At 50.3% G+C, this 20,097-nt stretch overlaps 2 protein-coding genes across 3 annotated transcripts in view; one reads left to right on the forward strand and one right to left on the reverse strand.

Moving 5' to 3' along the window:
- Positions 1 to 3,787: 3,787 nt before the first annotated feature.
- SHOX2 (SHOX homeobox 2) lies at positions 3,788 to 12,184 on the reverse strand. 2 transcript variants are annotated; one of them, XM_064275650.1, is made up of 5 exons: positions 11,600 to 12,184; positions 8,602 to 8,810; positions 6,167 to 6,224; positions 5,765 to 5,853; positions 3,788 to 4,045 (listed from the first exon to the last, which is right to left on the reverse strand). In XM_064275650.1, the coding sequence occupies exons 1-5, from the start codon at positions 11,946 to 11,948 to the stop codon at positions 3,788 to 3,790; spliced, it is 963 nt and encodes a 320-aa protein (XP_064131720.1). In that variant the 5' UTR covers positions 11,949 to 12,184. The 2 variants fall into 2 exon arrangements, with proteins under 2 accessions (XP_064131720.1, XP_023411127.2); XM_023555359.2 differs by having other exon boundaries at positions 3,788 to 4,081.
- RSRC1 (arginine and serine rich coiled-coil 1) overlaps positions 11,364 to 20,097 on the forward strand; it is a 393,771-nt gene continuing 385,037 nt past the window's right edge. The window contains exon 1 of the mRNA XM_003416130.4: positions 11,364 to 11,873. Coding sequence (XP_003416178.2) covers positions 11,364 to 11,873 — 510 coding nt within the window. The remainder of the gene's footprint in view (positions 11,874 to 20,097) is intronic.

Raw genomic sequence — 20,097 nt, forward strand, 5'->3', positions numbered from 1 at the left:
TGTTTAACATAGTCAAGTGCCTGAGGTTACCTAAAATAAACAATCTTGAGGTCTTATTGCAAATGTTTGCAATTTATGATGTAAACTGATTTGTGAATAACAGGATCCCGTGTCTCTGAAGCCAAAAAGGCATTTTTCAGAAATCAAAATAGTAGTTCCGAAATTTGAACATTGCATTATACTAAAGTATTACCAGCTGACGATCTAAAAGTTATAAATTTGGGGGGAAGCTCAAAATAGATGTATACCATTTCAGCTTCAAGCAAAGGCCTCGGATCTTGCTGGGCCTCTTGTATCAAAGGGCCCCCTCAACACTAATGATGTCTTGAATAATCTCATTTAACTCCGTTTTCTTTTCCCGGCAGTGGATTTGGCAGCTGGGGAAGGCTTTGCACGCTCCGAAAGAGTTGGAGGGAGAGGAGTCCTTTATCAGTTGCTTATGATTATTATTTTTTTTTATGATTACTGAGTTTCGACCAACTATGCACTTTGGGGCTTGCTTGAATTTAAAGTGAAGGCCTCCTCCAACCCCTTCCCAGAGTCGCCCCGGGGACCCCGGGTTTAGACGTCTCACTCCCAGACCCAGGCGCCCTTGGTTGAGGTTGAGCCAGGAGGCCCTGCGTCACCTCGGTGGGAGGCTGGGCCAGGGACCGAGCCACGACGGCAGGGGTGGGGGCGGCCTCGCTCTCCCGGAGCCTCAGGGAGTGGACGCGGGAGGAGGCGAGGCTGCGCCTGGCCGGGGTTCCGCCGACGTGGACGAGAAGCCGTGGCCATTCCTGCCGGGCCGGGCTGCGCGCTCCACGCCGGGCCCGACGCACCGCCTCTTTGACGCGGGGTTCCCCGAAGCCCCGCCGCGGGGTACGCGACCGGAGCGCCCCGGCCTGGCTCCAGTTCTCCGCCGGTGACCTCCGACCTGCCTGGGGTCGCGGGGACTGAGGCGGGTCGGGGTTGGCGTGGTGGGACCCCGGCCGGGCGCTCTGAGCGCACCCCATGGGCGCTCCACACCAGGAGCCCCGCGAAGCCTGAGCGCAGCCACGCCCGAGCCCTGCTCAGTGGTCTCCGGAAGCTTCTGGAAAAATCTCAGCGGATTGCCACGTCCAGGCGGAGAGCGGCGAGCGGGGCGGTGGGGAGCCCGAGGGGTCCGCTTGCGACAGCCCCAGTCTTCGCGGAGTGTCCCCCCTCCGAGAGCCGGCGCGGGAAGGGAAGGGCCTGGCCGAGGCCGAGTTTGCACGGTCTCTACCCACCGCCCGCCCAACCCGGCCGCCGCTTCGCGCTTTACTAGTGGGATTTCCCCCGGGAAGGGGGCCAAGAGCTGGGGCGGGGGTCCTCGGCGTTCAGAGGACTGCAAAGACCGGCCTTTTCCTAAACACAGCCCTGGCTTCTAGCTTCTCCTAAATGTAACCAGAAAGAAGCTGCTTCCTCCGAAGCGCTAAACCAGGCTGGGAGGTGGGGGTCCGGCCTTCACGGGACCCCAGTCCGCCGGTCCCGCCTCGCGGCTCTTCCCCTGTTCCCAAAGCAGCGCTCGCCGGGCTCGGGAAACTCTCTTGGGGCGGAGTGTCGATTATGCCAGACCCGTCCACAACAAATCCAGGTTGACTTCGCATCGTGGGGTCCCGCTTTTCTTCTTCTCCCCCAGTGCCCCCAAATAAACTTCAAGGGTGAACGTGTATCAAAAGAAAGAAAGAGAGTCCGTCTGGAGGAAGGAGGTTAATCTATTCTGTTATTACTACCTGTGTTTTTACTGATTTGGTATAAAATCAATCCGTTTTCTATGCCGGGTGGATAAAATGGGAAGAAAAACAAATGCCACAGAGTTAGCGCGAGCCACAAAGCCACTTTTCTCACGGCCCCTTCACTGCGGACAGGAGCAGAGGCCAGCGCTTCCCAAGTCGGTACATTCGAGATATAGATACATATTTAACAAAAAGGAAGAAGGAGAGACGATTCCGGACATTTTAATAGTAACAGGAACAAAGATGATGTGAACCCCAACAAACGAAACAGTACTATTTTCATTCAATTTATCGCAAAGTGTCTTCAATGAATAACTTGGCACTTATTTAAAAAGTTTAACAGAGACGAAACCGAAACATTTTGTACCGACAACACGTCATGAAATAACATCTTCTTTTGTTTAAAATAACTTAATACACTAGAAAAAAATATGGCAAATATAAATAAGTTTGTTTTCATGGAGAACAAATAGTTAGAAAGCTCAACGCATACCAAAGTTCAATGAGAAGAGCTTTTCCTTTCTCTTGTAAAATAGAAGGAAAAAAGACTAAGGAGGCTTGCTAGAGTTGGGATATAGATTGCTTAGTCCAGGATACCCCAGTTTAAATAGCTACATGAATTGAAACAAACAACAAAAAGATTACTTGAATAGATACACCTTTGTGAGATAAAATGCAAATGTTGAAAGTCAACCATCAGTTCACATATTATAGCCAAAATAAACTTTGTTCGTGGTATCAACATATTTTACACAAATCTAGTGCCCGTATCTAATCTAGCTGGGTGTTAAGGTGAAGTTGACTGGGGTGGGGGGGAGAATAAAGCACGGTCCTCAAATAGGACTTCAGGAAACCAGCAAGAGGGGATACAGGAAAAAGGGAGCGAGAGGGGACTACCGTTTACTGAGCGTCTGCTAGGCGTCAGGCACTGTGACAGGCGCCGTGCCTTAATTATTTCATTTGGTCTTCTGGTTTTCTTTTTCCTTTCCTCACATTTTTTGCCACCTCCGTCTTCTTGGGACAATCAGAATCTAAATATTTTCCCCTTCCGACTTTTTGCTTTTGTCCCCAGGACCAAAGACGGGGCCAAAAAAAAAAAAATTGTTGGTACTAAGAATGAAATGGAGTGAGCGCGAGTTAAGTACGGCGGGGGCGGGGGGGGGCCAGGGGGGAGACACCATCAATGGAATACAAGTAACATGCAAACGGAATTTGCTGTCAGCAGTCCGGGCAGTTTTGCCAAAATAATTTCTCAGAGAAATCCTTGTGGCATCACTTTTTATATTTTTTTCTCTCCTCGTTTTTGTTGTTTTCCCTCTTCTTGCTCTTCCATACATGGTGGGTTTTAACTCAAAGCATCTGATTCAACGTAAAAGGAGGCCCGCCTCTCTTATCAAATTTCTTGTATTAAAGTGAACTTCGCAGAAAAAAAGGTCAGTTTCAAAACCTGTGAACTTCCCAGCTGCGCACTTTCTTTCATCTTAATTCTTTAAATAAGTATACCTCTTTCTTTTGTTTTGCTTTCTTAGCCCATTAAAAAAAAAAAACACACACACACACTTTAAGTTGGTAGCTCCCCCCATTCTCTTGGGATTCGTCCGGGCTGTTTCTCCATATTTTTAAATGTATAAAATAATTTTTTAGATATTTTCGATCCTTGCTTCTCTCACTGATTTCAGCTTCCGCCAAACACCAATAAGTTGACTTCCTCTTTTTCTCTCTGGTTTGCCTTTTCTGCTTTTGTTGTCTGCCTGTTTGTTCTGCTCCTTTGTATTAACAGGGTTTTTAAGTCTACACAAGGGTCCCCCGCTGCAGCCTTGCCGTCAGCCCCAAGTCCCAGCCCTCTCGGGTCCAGTCTCTGCAGACTTTGCCAACCCGGCCCTGGAAGGCGAAAGCCAGGCCGCGGGCGGTGGGTGGGTGGCGAGAAGCGAGCTGATGCGCCCGGGGCGCGGAGGGGCGCGGAGGGGCGGGCCGGGGGCGCAGCGGGCGCGGGGCCGGGGGCGCAGGAGCGGCGGGCGCGGGGGCAGCTGCGGGGGCGCCGGCCGGCGGGCGCGTCACAGGCCCAGGGCGGCCGCGTGCTTTTTGGCTTTCAGTCTGAGATCGGCGATGCTGGAGTTCTTGCTGGTGGTCTTGGCGGCGGCGGCGGCCGCGACCACCGAGGCAGCCGAGGCCGAGTCTGCGGCCAGCGTGGCCAGCGGCAGTCCGAAGGGCGGTGCCGGGAACATCATGTAGGGCGCGTGCGCGGCCAGGTGCGGGTGCAGGTGGTGGTGCGCGTGCGCCACGGCGCTGTCCAGCTGCAGCTGCGCCTGAACCTGAAAGGACAAGGGCGTCACGTTGCAATGACTATCCTAGGGTGACAACGAGAATAGAAACAGAGCATTAACGGCGTCCAGCTCGACTGGGGGAGGGCTGGGGGCGGGGGCGGGGAGGGATCGTTTGGCTGCGCGTCTTGCCCTGAGAGCGACCTTCTCAGCCTGCTACTCAATCTGGGGCGCCAGGGGGTATTCCAGGGGCCCTAGGTCTCCGCACCTCTCAGTGGGGGCTTATCTCTCTGTACCCCGGGGACCCCGTCTGCAGGAACGTGGCCGCCCCCTGGAGAACTGGGCCAAAGAAAGGGCGGCATTATTATTGTGCTAAAACCTCGCCCTCCTTAAAATAACCGCGGTGTATTGGAAAAGCTGAGGGCTAGAGCCATTAACCCCCGTTCCCGTCAGACATCCTCTTTCCCCACTATTAAAGCACTGAGTCTCCGAAGCAGCAAACTGCAAAAGTTTTCCACGTCACTTAGAGAAGCGACTGCATCTTCCCCACAATCGGGAGAACTGTCAGCCATCAACCTTTACTGCCTTAAGAGTCACCTAGGGGGCTGGTTAAAATGCAGATTCGATCCAGCAGGTCTGCATTTCTAACAATCTCCCAGGCAGTGCTGAAGCTGCTGGCACGAAGATCTCATTCTGAGTAGTGAGGGCTTCCTGCTAAAGATCCCCCTCTCCTTTTCTCCAGTCGATCCCTCTCACTTCAAAAGCCAGGGTGCCAGAGTCCTGGGGTGCCAAAACAGCTAAAATCTCCCTAGCACTTACACTCAATACATGGGTGCAACCAGGTGTCTCCCCAGACCAGGGCACTGGCGGCTGAGTGCTAACTCATGACATCACGGTCCTGCCGAGCAGGGTTCCCGGTTGAGGTTGGGGAGGATCAGACACTGGTTGGGAAGGGGATGCACCTTTAGGCTCTGAGAGCAGGGCATTCAGAACTCTGGGATTTTCCAGGATTAAGTCATTGCTGCAGGCTATCCTTTTAAAATATAGTCTTAATGGTTTCTTTAAGGCTAAGAAAGGGATTTCGGAGGTAGGGCGGCCCTGGGAAGACCAAGACTTCCCTTCACCAGGGATGAAGTTTGCTTTCAGAGAGAGCTTTAAAAAATCAAGTCTTGAGTTGGGAGGACTTTTACTTATTTATTTTTCTTCCATCAGAGACATTTAACGTGACTAAGATGGAAACCCTGGTGGCATAGTGGTTAAGTGCTACGGCTGCTACCCAAAGGGTGGGCAGTTGAAATCTGCCAGGCACTCCTTGGAAATTCTATGGGGCAGTTCTACTCTGTCCTGTAGGGTCGACTATGAGCACTGGGTTTGGTTTGGTTTGGTTTGGTTTAAGAGGTGGAAAATACCTGGAAAAATATTTAGAAGGTTGCCTTAGAAGCACTTTAGGACAAACCTTTGTATTGGATATGACAAAGTCTTAATCAAAAGGCTCTTCCTTCCTCTCCCCAAATGCAATCTTTTTTAAAGAACCAGTTACTGCCCTGAGGCCCTTGTGGGCTTCCGATAAGGACAGAAAGGGCTAGGCCTGCAGGCCCCTGATGCTGCATGGATTTTTAAAGGAGAGAGGGTCCACTGTATCACCTTAAAGTCGATTCTTCAACTGCTCACACACCAACATTGGGACTCAGAGAGGGGAACACTCAACAGTTCAAGCAAATATCCAAGTCGTTTTGCAGTTAAAAACGGTAGAAGCTGGGCTGTACTTGCCTGCTGAAATGGCATCCTTAAAGCACCTACGTTGACATAAGGTGCGACTCTACAAGCTTCAAACTGGCTGGCAGCCCCTATGAGGACGCCTGCAAAAGTGGGGGAACAAAACACAGTAATGTGAGGTTCACAGCTCCAGCACTGCTTTCCAATGTTCCAGATGGTACCAAGATACAACTAAGTCCTTTGGAATTGAGTTATTAACTTTCTAAACTGATGCCATAATTAAAATATATGTAAATACTCTCAAACCTTAGGACCCTCGTTAACGGCCTTCAGAAGAGGTTCTGAATTCAAGGACACAGGTCATCTTTGAGGAGTTTTTTCAATCTTTGTAATAACAATATTCTCCAACTCTCTTTTTACTTAGAATATCAAATGTTACTTGTATGAGATACATACCTTTATGGAGTTGGTTTTCTTGTTTTCTACATTTAGCTCTTCGATTTTGAAACCAAACCTACAAAGTGGAGAGGAAAAAGAAACCTAGACATTATGACCCCAAAATTAAAAATTACAAGAATACAGAAGAGAAAAAAAAAAAAGTCATGTTTTAGAGAACGATTGGGAGGTACAGTAAGCAAACTTTCGATTATACAGAACACTCTCAATTTTCAAAGTAAAAATGTGAATGAACTAGAAAAATAAAAAAAAGATTTCAAAGACTTTTGCAAGATAAAGTGTTTCTTGATAAATTACTATTAGTCCCAGTTTCATCTTTCCACATTACAGAGTCCCCGAGGCCTAAACCTCTCCCTGATACCTGATACCAATGTGATAATGGGCTTAGATGCTTGCACAGTAAGACCTGAAAAGAATGAGCTCATTAATAGCTTGTAATATTAATTAGCTTCATCTTCAAGAAATACTAGATACCAAAGCAAATCATGACTCTGGGTTTGGTTTTTTTTTGTGGGGGGGAGTCATGGGAGGCATCAGGAGTGGAGGAGAAGTGATTAGTGCCATAAAAACCTCACCACAAAGAAGTTTAGAATTTCTCTGTTCCTCTGTGGAGCAGAGTGTAGCACAGCAGCAGGATAACCAACTGTGCCATTATCATGATAATCTAATTTGCTTCTATAGAAAAGGCGGCTGCTTGTAGTTTGGGTGGCAGAGAAGCATCCAGAAAACAGTTCTAAAACTTAAATAAAAGTAGGAAAAAACAAAAAGAAACAATAAAGTTCACTTAGTAAAAGAAAAAAGAACATTCGTGGGGGGAGGGAGGGTGAATCGAGTAACCCCTGGATACTACCTTTTCCTGATATTACCTTTTTAAATAAACTTGCCACCTTTTAGAGGCAGTATGACAGATTTTTTTTTTAATGCAGATATAGATTGTTTTTATAACCCAGTTCCAAAAATACAGCACACTGACTGGTTTACAAATTAATGCAAAAATACACAAAGGTAAAATATTGCTTCAGAGCTATTTCCGGTAAGTTTGTGAAAGTAAGCATCACCATCAATGTAAACCTTCAAAATCTCCCCAGCTGTCTAGCGTACCAGGAGGGCGACTTTGTGCCAGGGTGTTGTCTTCTGTGCAACTCACATGGCCTGAGGCTTCTTGCCTCTTTTCCCTAGAAGAGTTGGACCTGAGATACGAGTACTCATAACTATAATAATTATTATCACGTCTTTAAGGGTTTGCCAAGCCTCTAGGGATCTCAGTGCACAGAGCAAAGCTGGAAAAGCTTAACAAGGAAAGCTGTGCTGTTGAGGCTCTGATGACCAAGGCGGCCTATTATTACTTTTTTCCTTCAACGGGACTGCTCTGTTTCTGTCCTGATCCTATTACAAGACGCTGGGAAGCCCCATAAGAATTGCGCATAGTTCGCTGCAGATGGTGGTCTCCGTGCCCAGAGACCCAGGGAGTATCTGTTACAGCCACACTTGGTAACAGCTGCAGATGTTCGGGGCCTAAAACCGCTCCATGTGTTCAAACAAATAATGACCATCATTTTCTTCCACTTTATTATTTGAGCGGAAATACTATCTGAAATATTTAAATTTGTTCTCCATAAACCTGGAAGGATATATGTACACACATGCACATACACACATATTTTTTAACTTTTAAATGCCCCCAAAGCCCACTTATATTATTACATTCACCTCCATAAGCAGTAAAGAAAAGACGCTCAATTCTCAACGTCATCCACTATCACACCTGATGGGGGGGGTGTCAGACTTTGAAAAGGCTAATACTAAGATACGTGGGTGTTGTTTTAAAATCGAGTTTCTGTAGTTTCAGGTTCGCTGCCACTGTTAAATTAGTGGACAGAGAGTGACCAAAACGCATTTATATCTGCACGCAGCTTGAGATCGACCGCTAAGGGCAGACAGTAAATTTCTGCACTTAACAGTTACTAATTTACTTTATAGTCTGTCCGTCTATAAACCTAATTGGCATATCCGCTTGGCAAACCTAGACCCTGAAACAGACCCTCAAGAAACCCAACTGGCACGAGCAAAATATCCGTTGTAACTTTTAAAGCAACCAGAGATAAAATGTTTTTTGTGGGATTTTTTTTTAAGGCTTATAAACGTAGACCCATTAGGATTAAACCACATTAAAGCCTGCACTAGGCGAGGGGGGAGCAAGCCCAGCACAGCTTTCTTCTGCTGGGAACATATGTTGGAACAGGGAAAAAAAAAAAAAGTCTATAGGACTAAATCTAGTTTGCAAAATGTAACATCCTTTTTTTCCTTCTCACCTCACACCAGGCACCTGAACCGGTACCCTGGGTGCGTGTCCCCAAGCCGCCTGCCCACGTCCAGAAGCGCACTCCCCCTTTACGCCCTGGGCCCAGCCTCAGCCACCTGGCAGCCCTGGGTACCTGCACTCGGGCCTCGGACAGGCCCAGCCGCTGGCTCAGCTCCTCGCGCATGAAAGCGTCAGGGTAGTGGGTCTCGTCAAAAAGCCTCTCCAGCTCATTGAGTTGTTCAAGGGTGAAATTGGTCCGACTTCGCCTCTGCTTAATTTTAGTCTGGCCTTCGTCCTCCATCCCTTTCGCATCCTCTTTGCGGTCCTTCAGCTCCGGGGACACTGGAGGGGGCACCACGGATGGGGCCACAGAGGCGTTCACCCGCGCGCGCGCGCACCAACACACACACACACAGACAAAAACAACATAGCAAATCTCGTTACCAGGTTTGTCTCAAAGAAGGGAGGAGGGTCCTGCACCGTCCCCAAAGCCGCATCCAGCCTCTCCCCCTGGCCCTGAGGAAGAGGGTCCTGGAGAAGCACAAAGGTCAAGCCTGGGTGGCCGCCGTGGGCGGGGTGGGTATCTCCCCTCCGCCTCCAGTGGCCTCAGCTCACCGCCTCACTATGCGCCCTCCACCCCCACCGACGCCAAATCTGTCCCACTCACCCTCACTCGCGCTCACTCTCCCCTAAGCTTGCACGGAAATCAAAACCGCTGTGCCGGGCGCCTTGGCGGAACGCGGCCCGGGCAGAAGGGCGCGGCGAGGCCACACACTGGCCTCTGGCATCAGCCGTTCCCAGAGGGCTGGGCCCTTCTCCGGCCAGCTGTGACCGCCACTGGCTCCCTGCCTCTTGCAAACTTGCAGGTCTACTTTGGGAACAACTGGGCCGAAGGGTCGCAGCGGGAGAGCAAAAGCCGGGTGCTGCACGTTTCAGGGAGCAGCATCTCCCGGCACCCCGCGCCTTCCCAGGGCTTCGGCCAAGTCCTGCGGGCAGCCCTACAGGCAGCCCGACAGTCCGTGTCCCCCCTCCCGGACTCTGGCCGCCTGAGCACAAGCGCCCACGCCATGTTGGCGGCCTGGAGAGCTCGCCGCCCAAGCCGGGCCAGCAGGCAAGAGGCGGAAAACCAGCCTGTGTGGCCCGCGAAACCCACCGCTGCTGTCTCTCCTTCTCCCTCCCGGTGGAAACGCAGACTCGACCCTAAATGCTTAAATCCACAGAGATCAACAGGTTCAAGCGGAACAATAGCGGTCCTCGGTTTCTATTGGTCGCTCAAAGCCTTTTCATGCTTCCAGGAGCTCGGATGTTTAATAAAATATGCATTTTTCTGCTCTGCGCTTGCACTCATCCGTTGATACTTTCTCGTCCTTCCTTTCCTTCCTTTTAAAAACAGGAGCTCGGCCAGCGTGAGCATACAGAGCCACCCGAAGGGTATACTATTTTTTAGGCCAAGGGGCCCTGAGCCAGGGAGCCGGTATCAACCTAAACTGCCCTTTAGAGCCTTCCTTCTCTGCGCCCAAGTCGGAGATTCGATGTGGAAGGCGTCAAAGCTGAGTTTGGATAGCTGAGACGCTCTGCAGCTCTCAACAACAAATCCCGATCAGCATGGGTGTTAAAAATCATTTCCAGAAGAGCCTTGCAAAGTAATTCCGGTCTGCAGACAAATTAACATTTGCCCTGAGCTTGGAAGTCAGCACTCCCAGGGACTGCGCTCACCCGGGCTTCAGATTCAAACCTCGCTGTCTGGCAAGCCGGAGGGCCCAGGGCCTGGGACTGCTGACCCATGCCAGGGGGGCTGCCCTGGGCCCCTGACAGCTAAGCCTTCATTTTCCAAATTTAGGAGTACCTGGTGCCGCCTATGGCAGAGAAGAGTCTGGAGACTTCAGCCCAGCCTGGCCTTCTAGCTGCAGTGATCTTAAGTGCTGCCTGCATTTCTAATTCTCAGAGTTCGTTTTGTGGACATCTGTCCTTCCTCTGGGGAGGAAGTGGACATTATAGCCAACATTCGGGTCCAATTTAATAGAAAAACATTTCCACAGAAACTGCAGTGAAATTTAAATATGAAAACACACCCTTCAGGTTCTGCCAAAGGGGTCGGAAGGCTTTGTCTATTTCGTGCCATCCACACCGTGGATGCCTCTCAAACTTTTGCAGCTTCAAAGAGAAAAATGTCTAAATTTCAACTTGATTAATAGACTTAATATAATCTCTATTTTGCCCCCAAATTTCCACTTAATGGTCTAAACAGGAACAGACCGTGTTATAAACAACTTAATTGCTTGCTTAAATATGTGATTCTACGCATGCCACATATTTTCTTAATTGGAAAAATATGGCAGCACACCAGTTACTGCAGACACCAAGTGCCAAATTAATTTTATTGTTGAGCTCCTTTGAATTGGTACAGGACGCTCCACCGTCTAGGTAAAGCCGCTTTCAAACACTTCGCTAGTACCAAAGGATTTCTTTTTTTTTTTCCCCACAAGACCAGTACTGGACCATGCACGGCAGTAAAGCAAGTGTGTAAATATAGAAAAAACTATCCTAAAAAAGGAACCTAAAGGCGTTGGCCGGGAGAAGGAACACAGCCCAGATTTTAGCAAGCCTCGGCCTCATTCTACCTTTGTAATTCAGAATGAGAAGTTGTGGCCCCCAAGACCCAGGGTCTGTGCGGCACTGGAGGGGTTTCTAGCAGCGGCCCAAACCCCAGGGGTGACCCAAGGGGGAAGCCAGTGTTTCTCCTTTCCTCTTTAAAGCGCGGCGCTAGATGCTATCCTTAATCCGGCCGCCTGCCTGAGCCCTGGCCAGCACCCCGGTCCGCGGAGCTCGGCCTTGCGAACTTCCCCATGCGCCCGCGGGTCGTCCTGGGTGCTGGGCCATCTCTAACTGGCGACAATGCATTTCGGTGGGATGGGAAGGGCTGGAGCATCTGGGAAGGGCGCGCGCAAACCCCCCACCCACGACTGTGCGCACCACCGGCCTCCCGCCCTCCGCCGCCACTCTAGCTTGCAAAGCGGGGGTCCCAGGGCCCCCTGGGCGTACCGCCCCGGCCCATGGGGCCTCGGGATCCTCTCTGGCCCGAGAAGGGTCGGGAAGGCGGGGAAGGGACCGCGGGCGGATCGAGCCGTTACCCTCGGTGAGCCGCGGGCTGCCCGGCTCCCTGCTTCTCTCGGCGGCCCCCATGTCCAGCTCCGGGACAGGAGAGCGCCCTCCTCCTGCTCCGCCGCCTGCTCCTCCTCCTCCTCCTCCTCCTCCTCCGCCTCCTCCGCCTCCTCCGCCTCCGCCTCCGCCGCCACCGCCTCCGCCGGCCGCCCGGACTGCAGGGCTGCTGCGCTCCTCGCGGCCCGGTTCCGCGCCCGGCGCCTCCTTGGCCCCGCGCAGCGGTCCGCTCTCCAGCACCTCCCGGTACGTGATGGCCTCCTTCTTCTCCTTCACTTTCTGGTCAAAAGACTTGGAGACGAACGCCGTGAGTTCTTCCATCGCCGCCGCCGCCCGGCAGCCGCACGCTCACCCTCTCCCAGCCGAGCCCCGTTCTTTTTTTCCTTCTTCTTTTTTTACTGCTCCAGCCCCCCCAGTGATAACACATCAATGGGGCGGGGGGTGGAGGAGCAGGGGGAGGAGGAGGAAGGAGAAGAAGAAAAAGAGAAGACGGAAGGAAGAGGAGGAGAAGTAGAAGGAGGAAAAGAAGTGAGAGGACGAGGAGGAGGAGGAGGAGGAGGAAGGGGGGACGGGCGGGGGCCGCGGGGGGGAAACTGGGAACCGCTGCTCCCCCGGCGAAGCGCGCTTGTTCGGTGTTAAGATCTTTGACAATTCTTCCTGCGGAGAGTTCCGATCTGATAGCGGCGCTGCGCTTGAAGTCTCACTATTTATACTTGGCAAAGGCGGCCCCTGTTCCGAGTAAATTACCTCCCCGCAATCCTAGTGAGCCCCTGCCCCGGGAGCGGCCGCGCCACTACCTGGCGCGGGGGTGGGGGGAGCTGGGAGCGAGAAACGGAGAGACAGAGATGGAGAGAGAGGGAGAGAGAGGGAGAGGGAGAAGGATTGACATAGGGAGAGAGCGCGCGCGGGCGCGCTGGCCTGGGGCTGGAGAGGGGCTGGAGCGAGAGGGCGGCGAAGGGGGCCTGGAGGGGCGGGGAGAGGAGGCAGGTCCCCGGACGTCCAGGGTCTCAGAGCGCTCTGGCCGCCTGTGCTCGTGGCCATGAATCCCGGATTGACAAGAAGCCCTAATTAATTTAATTAGGCGTGGATTTTGCGCTGGTGTCACGACTTAGTTAAACACTGGGGAGCTGGACCCAGTCCACGGGGCGGGGCCAAGGGAGGCCGACAAGTGCGCGGCTGCGGGCGTCAGTGCCGCCCCGGCCCGGGGTCCCACCTCCTCCTCCGCGGCTCCGGCCGCCCTAGCCCGCTTCCCAGTCCCGCGGCCGGCGCCCTGCGTCCCAACTCGGCGGCCGGCGCCCCGCGTCCCAGCCCCGCGTCCCAGCCTACCGGCCGGCAGCCCAACAGTAACCAGGCCCTTGGCTCCCGTCCCGCCTCCGACCCCGCATCCCAACCCACCTCCAGATCTGCGTCCCCGTCCCACGCAGTCCCAGGGCCCCGAGTCCTAGCTTCACCTCCATCCCAGGGTCAGGGCCCCCGAGTCTCCTCGGGCCAAGCAGTTCCCTGTAGGGACTTCTCCGGCCGCAGCTACAGCTGAGCCCCCCCGCCCCGGGTCGTGAGGTTGACCGCGTTCCTCCGGTCCTGGGGCCGAAGCCGACATCTCCACACACACCGCGCTCGAAAGGGCCGGTCGATTTAACCTGTTTCCAGAGCAGCTGTTCCCTGACAAATCCCATTTTAAAGTGCTTCTTTCAGACACTTTAAAGGACAATTCTGCTTCATTCCCTCTCTGAGGTCTCAGGGACCCTCTTCAACTCTTGCAAGTCTCTACACCCCGAATCCTCCTACAAGGAACTTTGGGGAGCTCTTCCTTAGGATCTGGGGAGACATTCTAATGGATTTACAAGTTTTGAAAAGCAGGGTATTATCCCTCTTTGAGTTTGGGGGGAAAAAAAAAACGACGTTAAGTTTGTGCCACATCTAATTTTATTTATCGTGGACTTTTCAAAAAGAGACCCTCACGAGGAGAAAATCTCCCTCTTTTAAAGCTGAGGTTGAAAATTGTATTTCTGAACTATTTTCATCGAAATGGTTAGTTATATGCAAGGAATATCACTATTCCAGGGTCATTTGTCTACGTGTAAAATACGGCTCATTGTGAGAAGCCTGAATGCGTTTCTTTATACTCAGGAGAATATTTACACACAGAGAGCTGTATTTACTTGAGTGTGTCAACAAATGTACCCCGTGGCTTGGGGGACCATTTCTATATGTTAATGCAGACTTTCTGATGATATAGGTAATGCGTTTATTATAACGTGTTTGTTATAAATTATCTTGGAACCAACAGTCTTAGTAAAAATAAAAGCAATTAGAGAACACTGGTATGTGTATCTTACACAAAGTTAGTACACATTTGAGAAGTTATACCCGAAGCGCTCTCAAGCGTCTGTAAAAAAAGAGAACCTAATTGTGATTTAGTACATTAGTGTTTTACAATATATGTAAATAGAGCCATATATACACTTAGCTTAAAACGTTCCCATGTGGTGAATTTAGGGAAGATGGCACTCAATGGTTTTTAGAAAGTTGCTTTTCCTTTTCTCTTGAATTCTAAAGCTTTTTTTTTGTTTTTCTTTAAAATTCATTTATTGCTACTTTTAGAAGAAATAATTAGGATCTTCTAAGTTTTCAGTAGCAATATTTTTTAGGTATTAAGGAATTACATGAATATTTGCTATTATTTTATCACAGTAGAGTCTCAAACACTCAAACTTTTGAATGTTATATGAATTTAGAAGCATGATTTTACATTGAGTCTTAGATTGCTATCTGTGGCTAATTCTGATATTATCTGTGGGGAATAACCATAAATCTTTAGTCCTTTATGAAAATCCGTTTTTGAGATTATTTAGCAGAATGACCAGTAGTAGTAATAGGATCAGCTAAATGAGCGTGCTGCTCAAACAGCTCTCAAATTGGAGAGTTAAATACATATTCATAAACAGCTTACAGTAACCACTAAAACCTGGTAAGGCTTCAGGTGACCCAGCAGTTATTTCATTGCCCTTTCAAATACATGACTTCTGAGTCTGGATTCAAATTCCATCTACTGTGCTTGAGGGAAGGAGGACCACTGTAAAGGTAATCAGAAAAGGCTTGGCTACAAATATTGTGTCATTTAAGCCAAAGAGGTTTTCCCATAACCTTGGCACATTGGCTGGCTGTCTATTTGGGAATAGTGATACCTACAGGAGATGGAGTGCTGAGTAATCTGCCCTGCCTGGTCACAGATTCCCATTGGCCTTAGGGGAGTTTAATAATAATAAATATTCAAGGTTTTATAATCATATAGTAACAAATGCTCATGTAGTTCTAAGGATCTTGTTTCTTTAAACAGCAAGTATTTTCTGGGACAGGAGATTTCAAAATGAAGTTTTGGTAAAAAGCAATGAGAGGAGCGCTCAGCAGACAGCCTGTGGACAAATACACAGGTTTCAATCAATTCAGTACCCTAAGGGTTCCCCCAGCTCTTGAATTATTAAAAACTTACATGTAGTGTTGTGTCTAAGTTTCAAAACGGTCCCTAAAAACTGGCTAGTTAGGGTAGAGTCATTTACGAGCCATGAACTGTGGAACTGATCGTCACCATCTCAAACGTCTGCGGGAAAGCTGTGGCTTAGATATCCAGCAGTTGTGAATAAGTTGGTTCTCACAGTGGACCCAAACCAAAGCCAACTGTTTATTTACCTCTTACCTCTTGGGTTGGCTAAGGAAAAAATGATTTTCATGCAAGGAAAGATAAATATGAGTTACAGAAAACCAGAATCGCTTTTCTGTTGGTGTAATTAAAAAAATAACAGTATACACTGGATTCCTCTTTCAGAAGAAACCTCTCCCTACCTGGGGCAGCCATCCATTCCTCCACCAACCAGTTACTTTTACGTGAGAAACTAATTTGCACCCAACCTGTGAGTACCTTCACCTTCAGGGCAGAAGAAACACCGACTTTTAATGCATTTTTGCAAGTAAGTCACCACGGTTTAATCACACACGACTTTATACAGACGCACCCCCATGATTTATTGCTGTGGGGCGAGCCTCCTCCTCCCCCCAGCACCACAGAACCCATTTGGCTACGTGTGGTTGTCATAACTTCCTACGAGACAGATTTCTTTACTGATCATCTGTGACGATCACGACGGTTACTAAGGCAATAACATCCTTCAGACCCCACCTTTATTGCTTTTTGAGAACACGAAAACCAAATAATCGAGCCGGCACGCGAAAGAGAAAAAAACCAGAAAACCCTGGCGGTGCCACGATCCACTCGCTCGGCACTCCCGTGGCCTGGCCGCCCCATCGATGCGCTCGGCGGCGCGGCTGCGGCGGCCTGACGCTGGAACCCGGAAGTCGCTGAGCTGGAGGCCGGGCGGCCGGGCGGACGCGGCGGAGCTCCCCGGGAGCGGCGTCTCCAGGTCGGCGGCGCCTGCACGTGGACGGGAGGTGTGAGCCCGAAGGCCGGGCCGGGCGGTGGCGGCGCCGGTGGCCGCGGAGCTCGGGGCCGGGCCTGGTCCAGCCTGAGCCCGACGCGCCGGGGGTGGGCGGCGGCCCCGCGTGCAGGTCGGCGCCGTGCGCATGCGCCTCGCACCTGGGCGCCCCGGGACCCTGAGCTTGCGGCCAGGGGTGCAGCCGGGGGTGCAGCTGGGGGTGCAGCCGGGGGTGCGGGGTGCGGCCGGGGGTGCAGCCGGGGGTGCGGGGTGCGGCCGGGGGTGCGGGGTGCGGCCGGGGGTGCGGGGTGCGGCCGGGGGTGCGGGGCGCGGCCGGGGGTGCAGCCGGGGGTGCGGGGCGCGGCCGGGGGTGCAGCCGGGGGTGCGGGGCGCGGCCGGGGGTGCAGCCGGGGGTGCGGGGCGCCGCCGGGGGTGCAGCCGGGGGTGCGGGGTGCAGCCGGGGGTGCGGGGCGCGGGGTGCGGGGCGCGGCCGGGGGCGCGGGGCGCGGCCTCCGCTGGGCCCTTAGTTGGGAGGTGCTGTGTGTGGGGCGTTAGCTGGATCCCCCTTCCTCTCTGACTCCCCAGCCCTCATGGGCCTGGTCCTTGGCCGCCCCTTTGGGTTTTCTGGCGCATCTTGCAAAACGTGCCCTGCGCTTGGTGACTGGCTGCAGGTGGATGGAGCGAGAGGGAGACTGCACCCAGGTGCACGCCGTCCCCCCACTCTGCCTCCCCTTCCAGCGCCCCCCACCCCGACCCTCCCTGGCTCAGGCGCGCTCGCTGAGAGGATGGTCAGGGCGCAGTGGACGCTCCGGGGTTGAAGTCTGCTAGCCCCAAGCACTGCCATCTGCTTCGCTCGTGCTCATGTGGTTGTTCACCAAGGGCAAATAAAAAACCAAACAACAAACAAAAAAACCCGGTTGCGGTCCAGTCAGTTCCGACTCATAACCACCCCAGAGCTAAACTGCCTCTTGTGGTTTCCAAGGAGCACCAGGTGGGTTGGAACTGCCGACCTTTTGGCTGGCACCCCTAGCTCTTAACCACTACACCACCAGGGTTTCCAAGAGCACACGGTACCCTTGAACTGTTGACTTTGCTGAGAAGTTATAATGCGGCACCGTACATATTGCCTACTCTTGATTTTAGGTCCATTGAAAAAGAATTTCTCCAAGGTTATACGCACTGAAAACTTAAAAAAAAAAATTGCATTTCCAAAATTGGCAGTAACCCAATTGTATTTTCAACCGATTAGATGCAAGGTAGTTAATAAATGCGGATATCTTGTATTGTCACACTGAAGCATTCCAGTTGTCATCTTTGAACTTAGAAGTTTTAAGCGAAGGTGATACACGGAGTTCTCAAGTATAAGGATTTGAGCAGATGTGACAGGTGGAACCTTGTAGGGCAAGTAGGTATCTATGGAGAGCCCCTTTATCTATGAATATTCACTTTCTTTGCAGGCAAAGGAGATTTCTTGCTAAGTGGTAGCACTTTACTACTGCATGTTGTTAAATAAGAGGGCTAAACAATGTCTGAAGCTGGAAAAAGATGAAGGCATCCGGCACCTTTCTGTTAATTGGCCTGCCGCCTAGACCAGGCTGAGCAAACAGCACTGTGCTGTGATTCGGAAAACGTCTGTACTAGGGTTGTTACAGTAGATGGTTAGATGTAGTTTCTGCTTTCATTATTAAACCACTGGGGGGAAATTGTTATGACTAATAAAAACCAAACCCGTTGCGGGTTGAGTTGATTCCCACTCACAGCGACCTTGTAAGACAGATTAGAACTGCCCCATAGGGCTTCCAAGGAGCGGCTGGTGGACTTGAACTGCCGGCCTTTTGGTTAGCAGCCAAACTCTTAGCCACTGTGCCACCAGGGCTCCTTCTGAGTAGTAATACAAAACTAACAGATACTAGTCTACACATTTTTAGTTGTGATGGGAGGAATATTTTGACAGAATTCTTTATCTCGTGAGTTTTGGTTTGTCGAGCTCAAATTTTTACCCCTTTTCCTGTCCTTTGCTGATTAAATTCATCTGTTTGTGGATTTCTTCCTGTGCTGAACAGTGTTTACCCCATTTTTACTTTCTCTAGCTGAGGTGGGTTTCCCATTGAAAAGTCTACTCTTTTTCCTCCCCCCCGCCCTTAGCATATCCAGAAGATTATAGTTCAGTGCCTTAACGAGTAAGTAGTGGAGAGGTCATTATAAATTGTCATGTGCTCCAGGAACATGTGTGTTCTCAAACTGATTGTCTGTTTTCTGAAAAAGGTGACTGCTTCTTGTACCCTTAGTAATAAACGGACAAAGGCACTACTCGTGTATGCTTTTGAGCTCTCTTCTTGAATGACCACTTTGTGGCTCCATGTCTTCAATTGGCCACTTAAACTTTACAATAAGATGTTTTCTGTAATTTGGTGTCCTACATCAATTCAATGTACTGCAGTGAGTCATTACCTGCCCTGGTGTAAATTCTATAGTTGAAGTAGTTGGATAAGTTTTGTAGCCCCGAGTGAGAGCAGAAAACCAAGAATGCTGTGTTGCCTCTTTCACATGTAAAACCAAAACCAAACCTATTGACATAGAGTCGATTCCAACTCATAGCTACCCTATAGGACAGAGTAGAACTGCCCCATATGATTTCCAAGGAGTGGCTGGTGGATTCGAACTGCCAGCTTTTTGGTTAGCGGCCAAGCTCTTAACCACTGCACTGCCAGATATATTGAAATTTGGGACTCCTGAAAGTCTAGGCTCATTGTCTTTATCAGTAAGAGCTATTTAATGTGTCTTTCATACACCTTACCAATTGGATTAAGTATAAAGAGTTCCTCCTTATTACAAGTACGTGATATAAATTGACCACTATGGCTTGAATGAGAACTCTATTCAATTGTATGCAGGTTAGATTAGGGATGCTAAATGCATGAGGGAAACCCAGGGGTGAGTATGTTTCTAGGGTTGTTGTTGGCAGCCTTCAGGGGGCTGCTGACTCATGGCGACCGCGTGCACGACAGAATGGGATTGGCTGTGGATCCAGAGGGTTTTCACTGGCTGGTTTTCAGAAGCAGATCTCCAGGCCTTTCTTCCTAGCCTGTCTTAGTCTGGAAGCTCCCCTGACACCTGTTTAGCGTCGTAGCAACACACACGCCTCCACTGATGGATGCGTGAAGGTTCCGGGTTCTCCACGTCCTCGCCAACACTTGTTATTTTCGAGTTTTGTGATAATAGCCATTCTGGTGGGCATGAAGCAGTATCTCATCGAGGTTTTGGTCTGCGTTAGCCTGATGACTAATGATGTTGAGCATCTCTTCATACGCTTACTGGCCGTTTGTGTATCTCCTTGGAGAATTGTCTAATCAAGTCCTTTGCCTGCTTTTGAATTGTGGTGTTTGTTTCTTTGTTGTTGGGTTACCAGAGTTCATTATATATTCTACATATTAAACCTTTATCGAATATGTGGTTTTCAAATATTTTCTCCCATTTTGTGGGTTGTCTTTTCACTGTCTGGATAATGTGCTTGTGTGATGGTTAATTGTATATGTCGTCTTTGCTAGGCTGTGATACCCAGCAATTTGGTCAAATACTAGTCAGGACTCTGTTATGAGGCAGTTACACGTGATTAAGTCAGTTGATCTTAAGTAAAGCAGATTACTCTCCATAATGTGGGTGGGCTTCGTCCAGTCCGTTAGAGACCTTAGAGCAAAAATGAAGTTTCCATAGGGTGTATCCTGTCTCCAGGCTCTAGGCAGATACTTCACCAGGACTCCCTCACTCTTCCTCTTTACATCACCTGACTTACGGATTTGAGGATGCAAGCCTGCAGGAATCTCCAGCCTGTCCAACCTATGGATTTTGTACTTACCAGCCCCTCGTAATGACTTGAGCGATTCCTTAAAATAAATCTCTCTCTCACTAGTACTGTTTCTCTAGAGAACCTTAGGGCACTTTGTTGTCCAGTTTTGCAAATCTCTAATGTCTGGTTTAATAGAAGACAATTGGATCCTCATATCTGCATCTTTGTTCAGTCTGTTGCTATGAGTTGTTTTGAT

Source organism: Loxodonta africana, chromosome 23, assembly GCF_030014295.1.
Source record: "Loxodonta africana isolate mLoxAfr1 chromosome 23, mLoxAfr1.hap2, whole genome shotgun sequence".
Classification (NCBI taxonomy): domain Eukaryota; kingdom Metazoa; phylum Chordata; class Mammalia; order Proboscidea; family Elephantidae; genus Loxodonta; species Loxodonta africana.

Coding starts and splice junctions, on each gene's coding strand:
- SHOX2 (XM_023555359.2), bottom strand. CDS start 11,948: ATGGAAGAACTCACGGCGTTCGTCTCCAAGTCTTTTGACCAGAAAGTG. Junction 8,811..11,599: donor CAGCCCGCGGCTCACCGAGG/GTAACGGCTCGA, acceptor TGCCCCCTCCAG/TGTCCCCGGAGCTGAAGGAC. Junction 6,225..8,601: donor TGTCCGAGGCCCGAGTGCAG/GTACCCAGGGCT, acceptor TCCACTTTGTAG/GTTTGGTTTCAAAATCGAAG.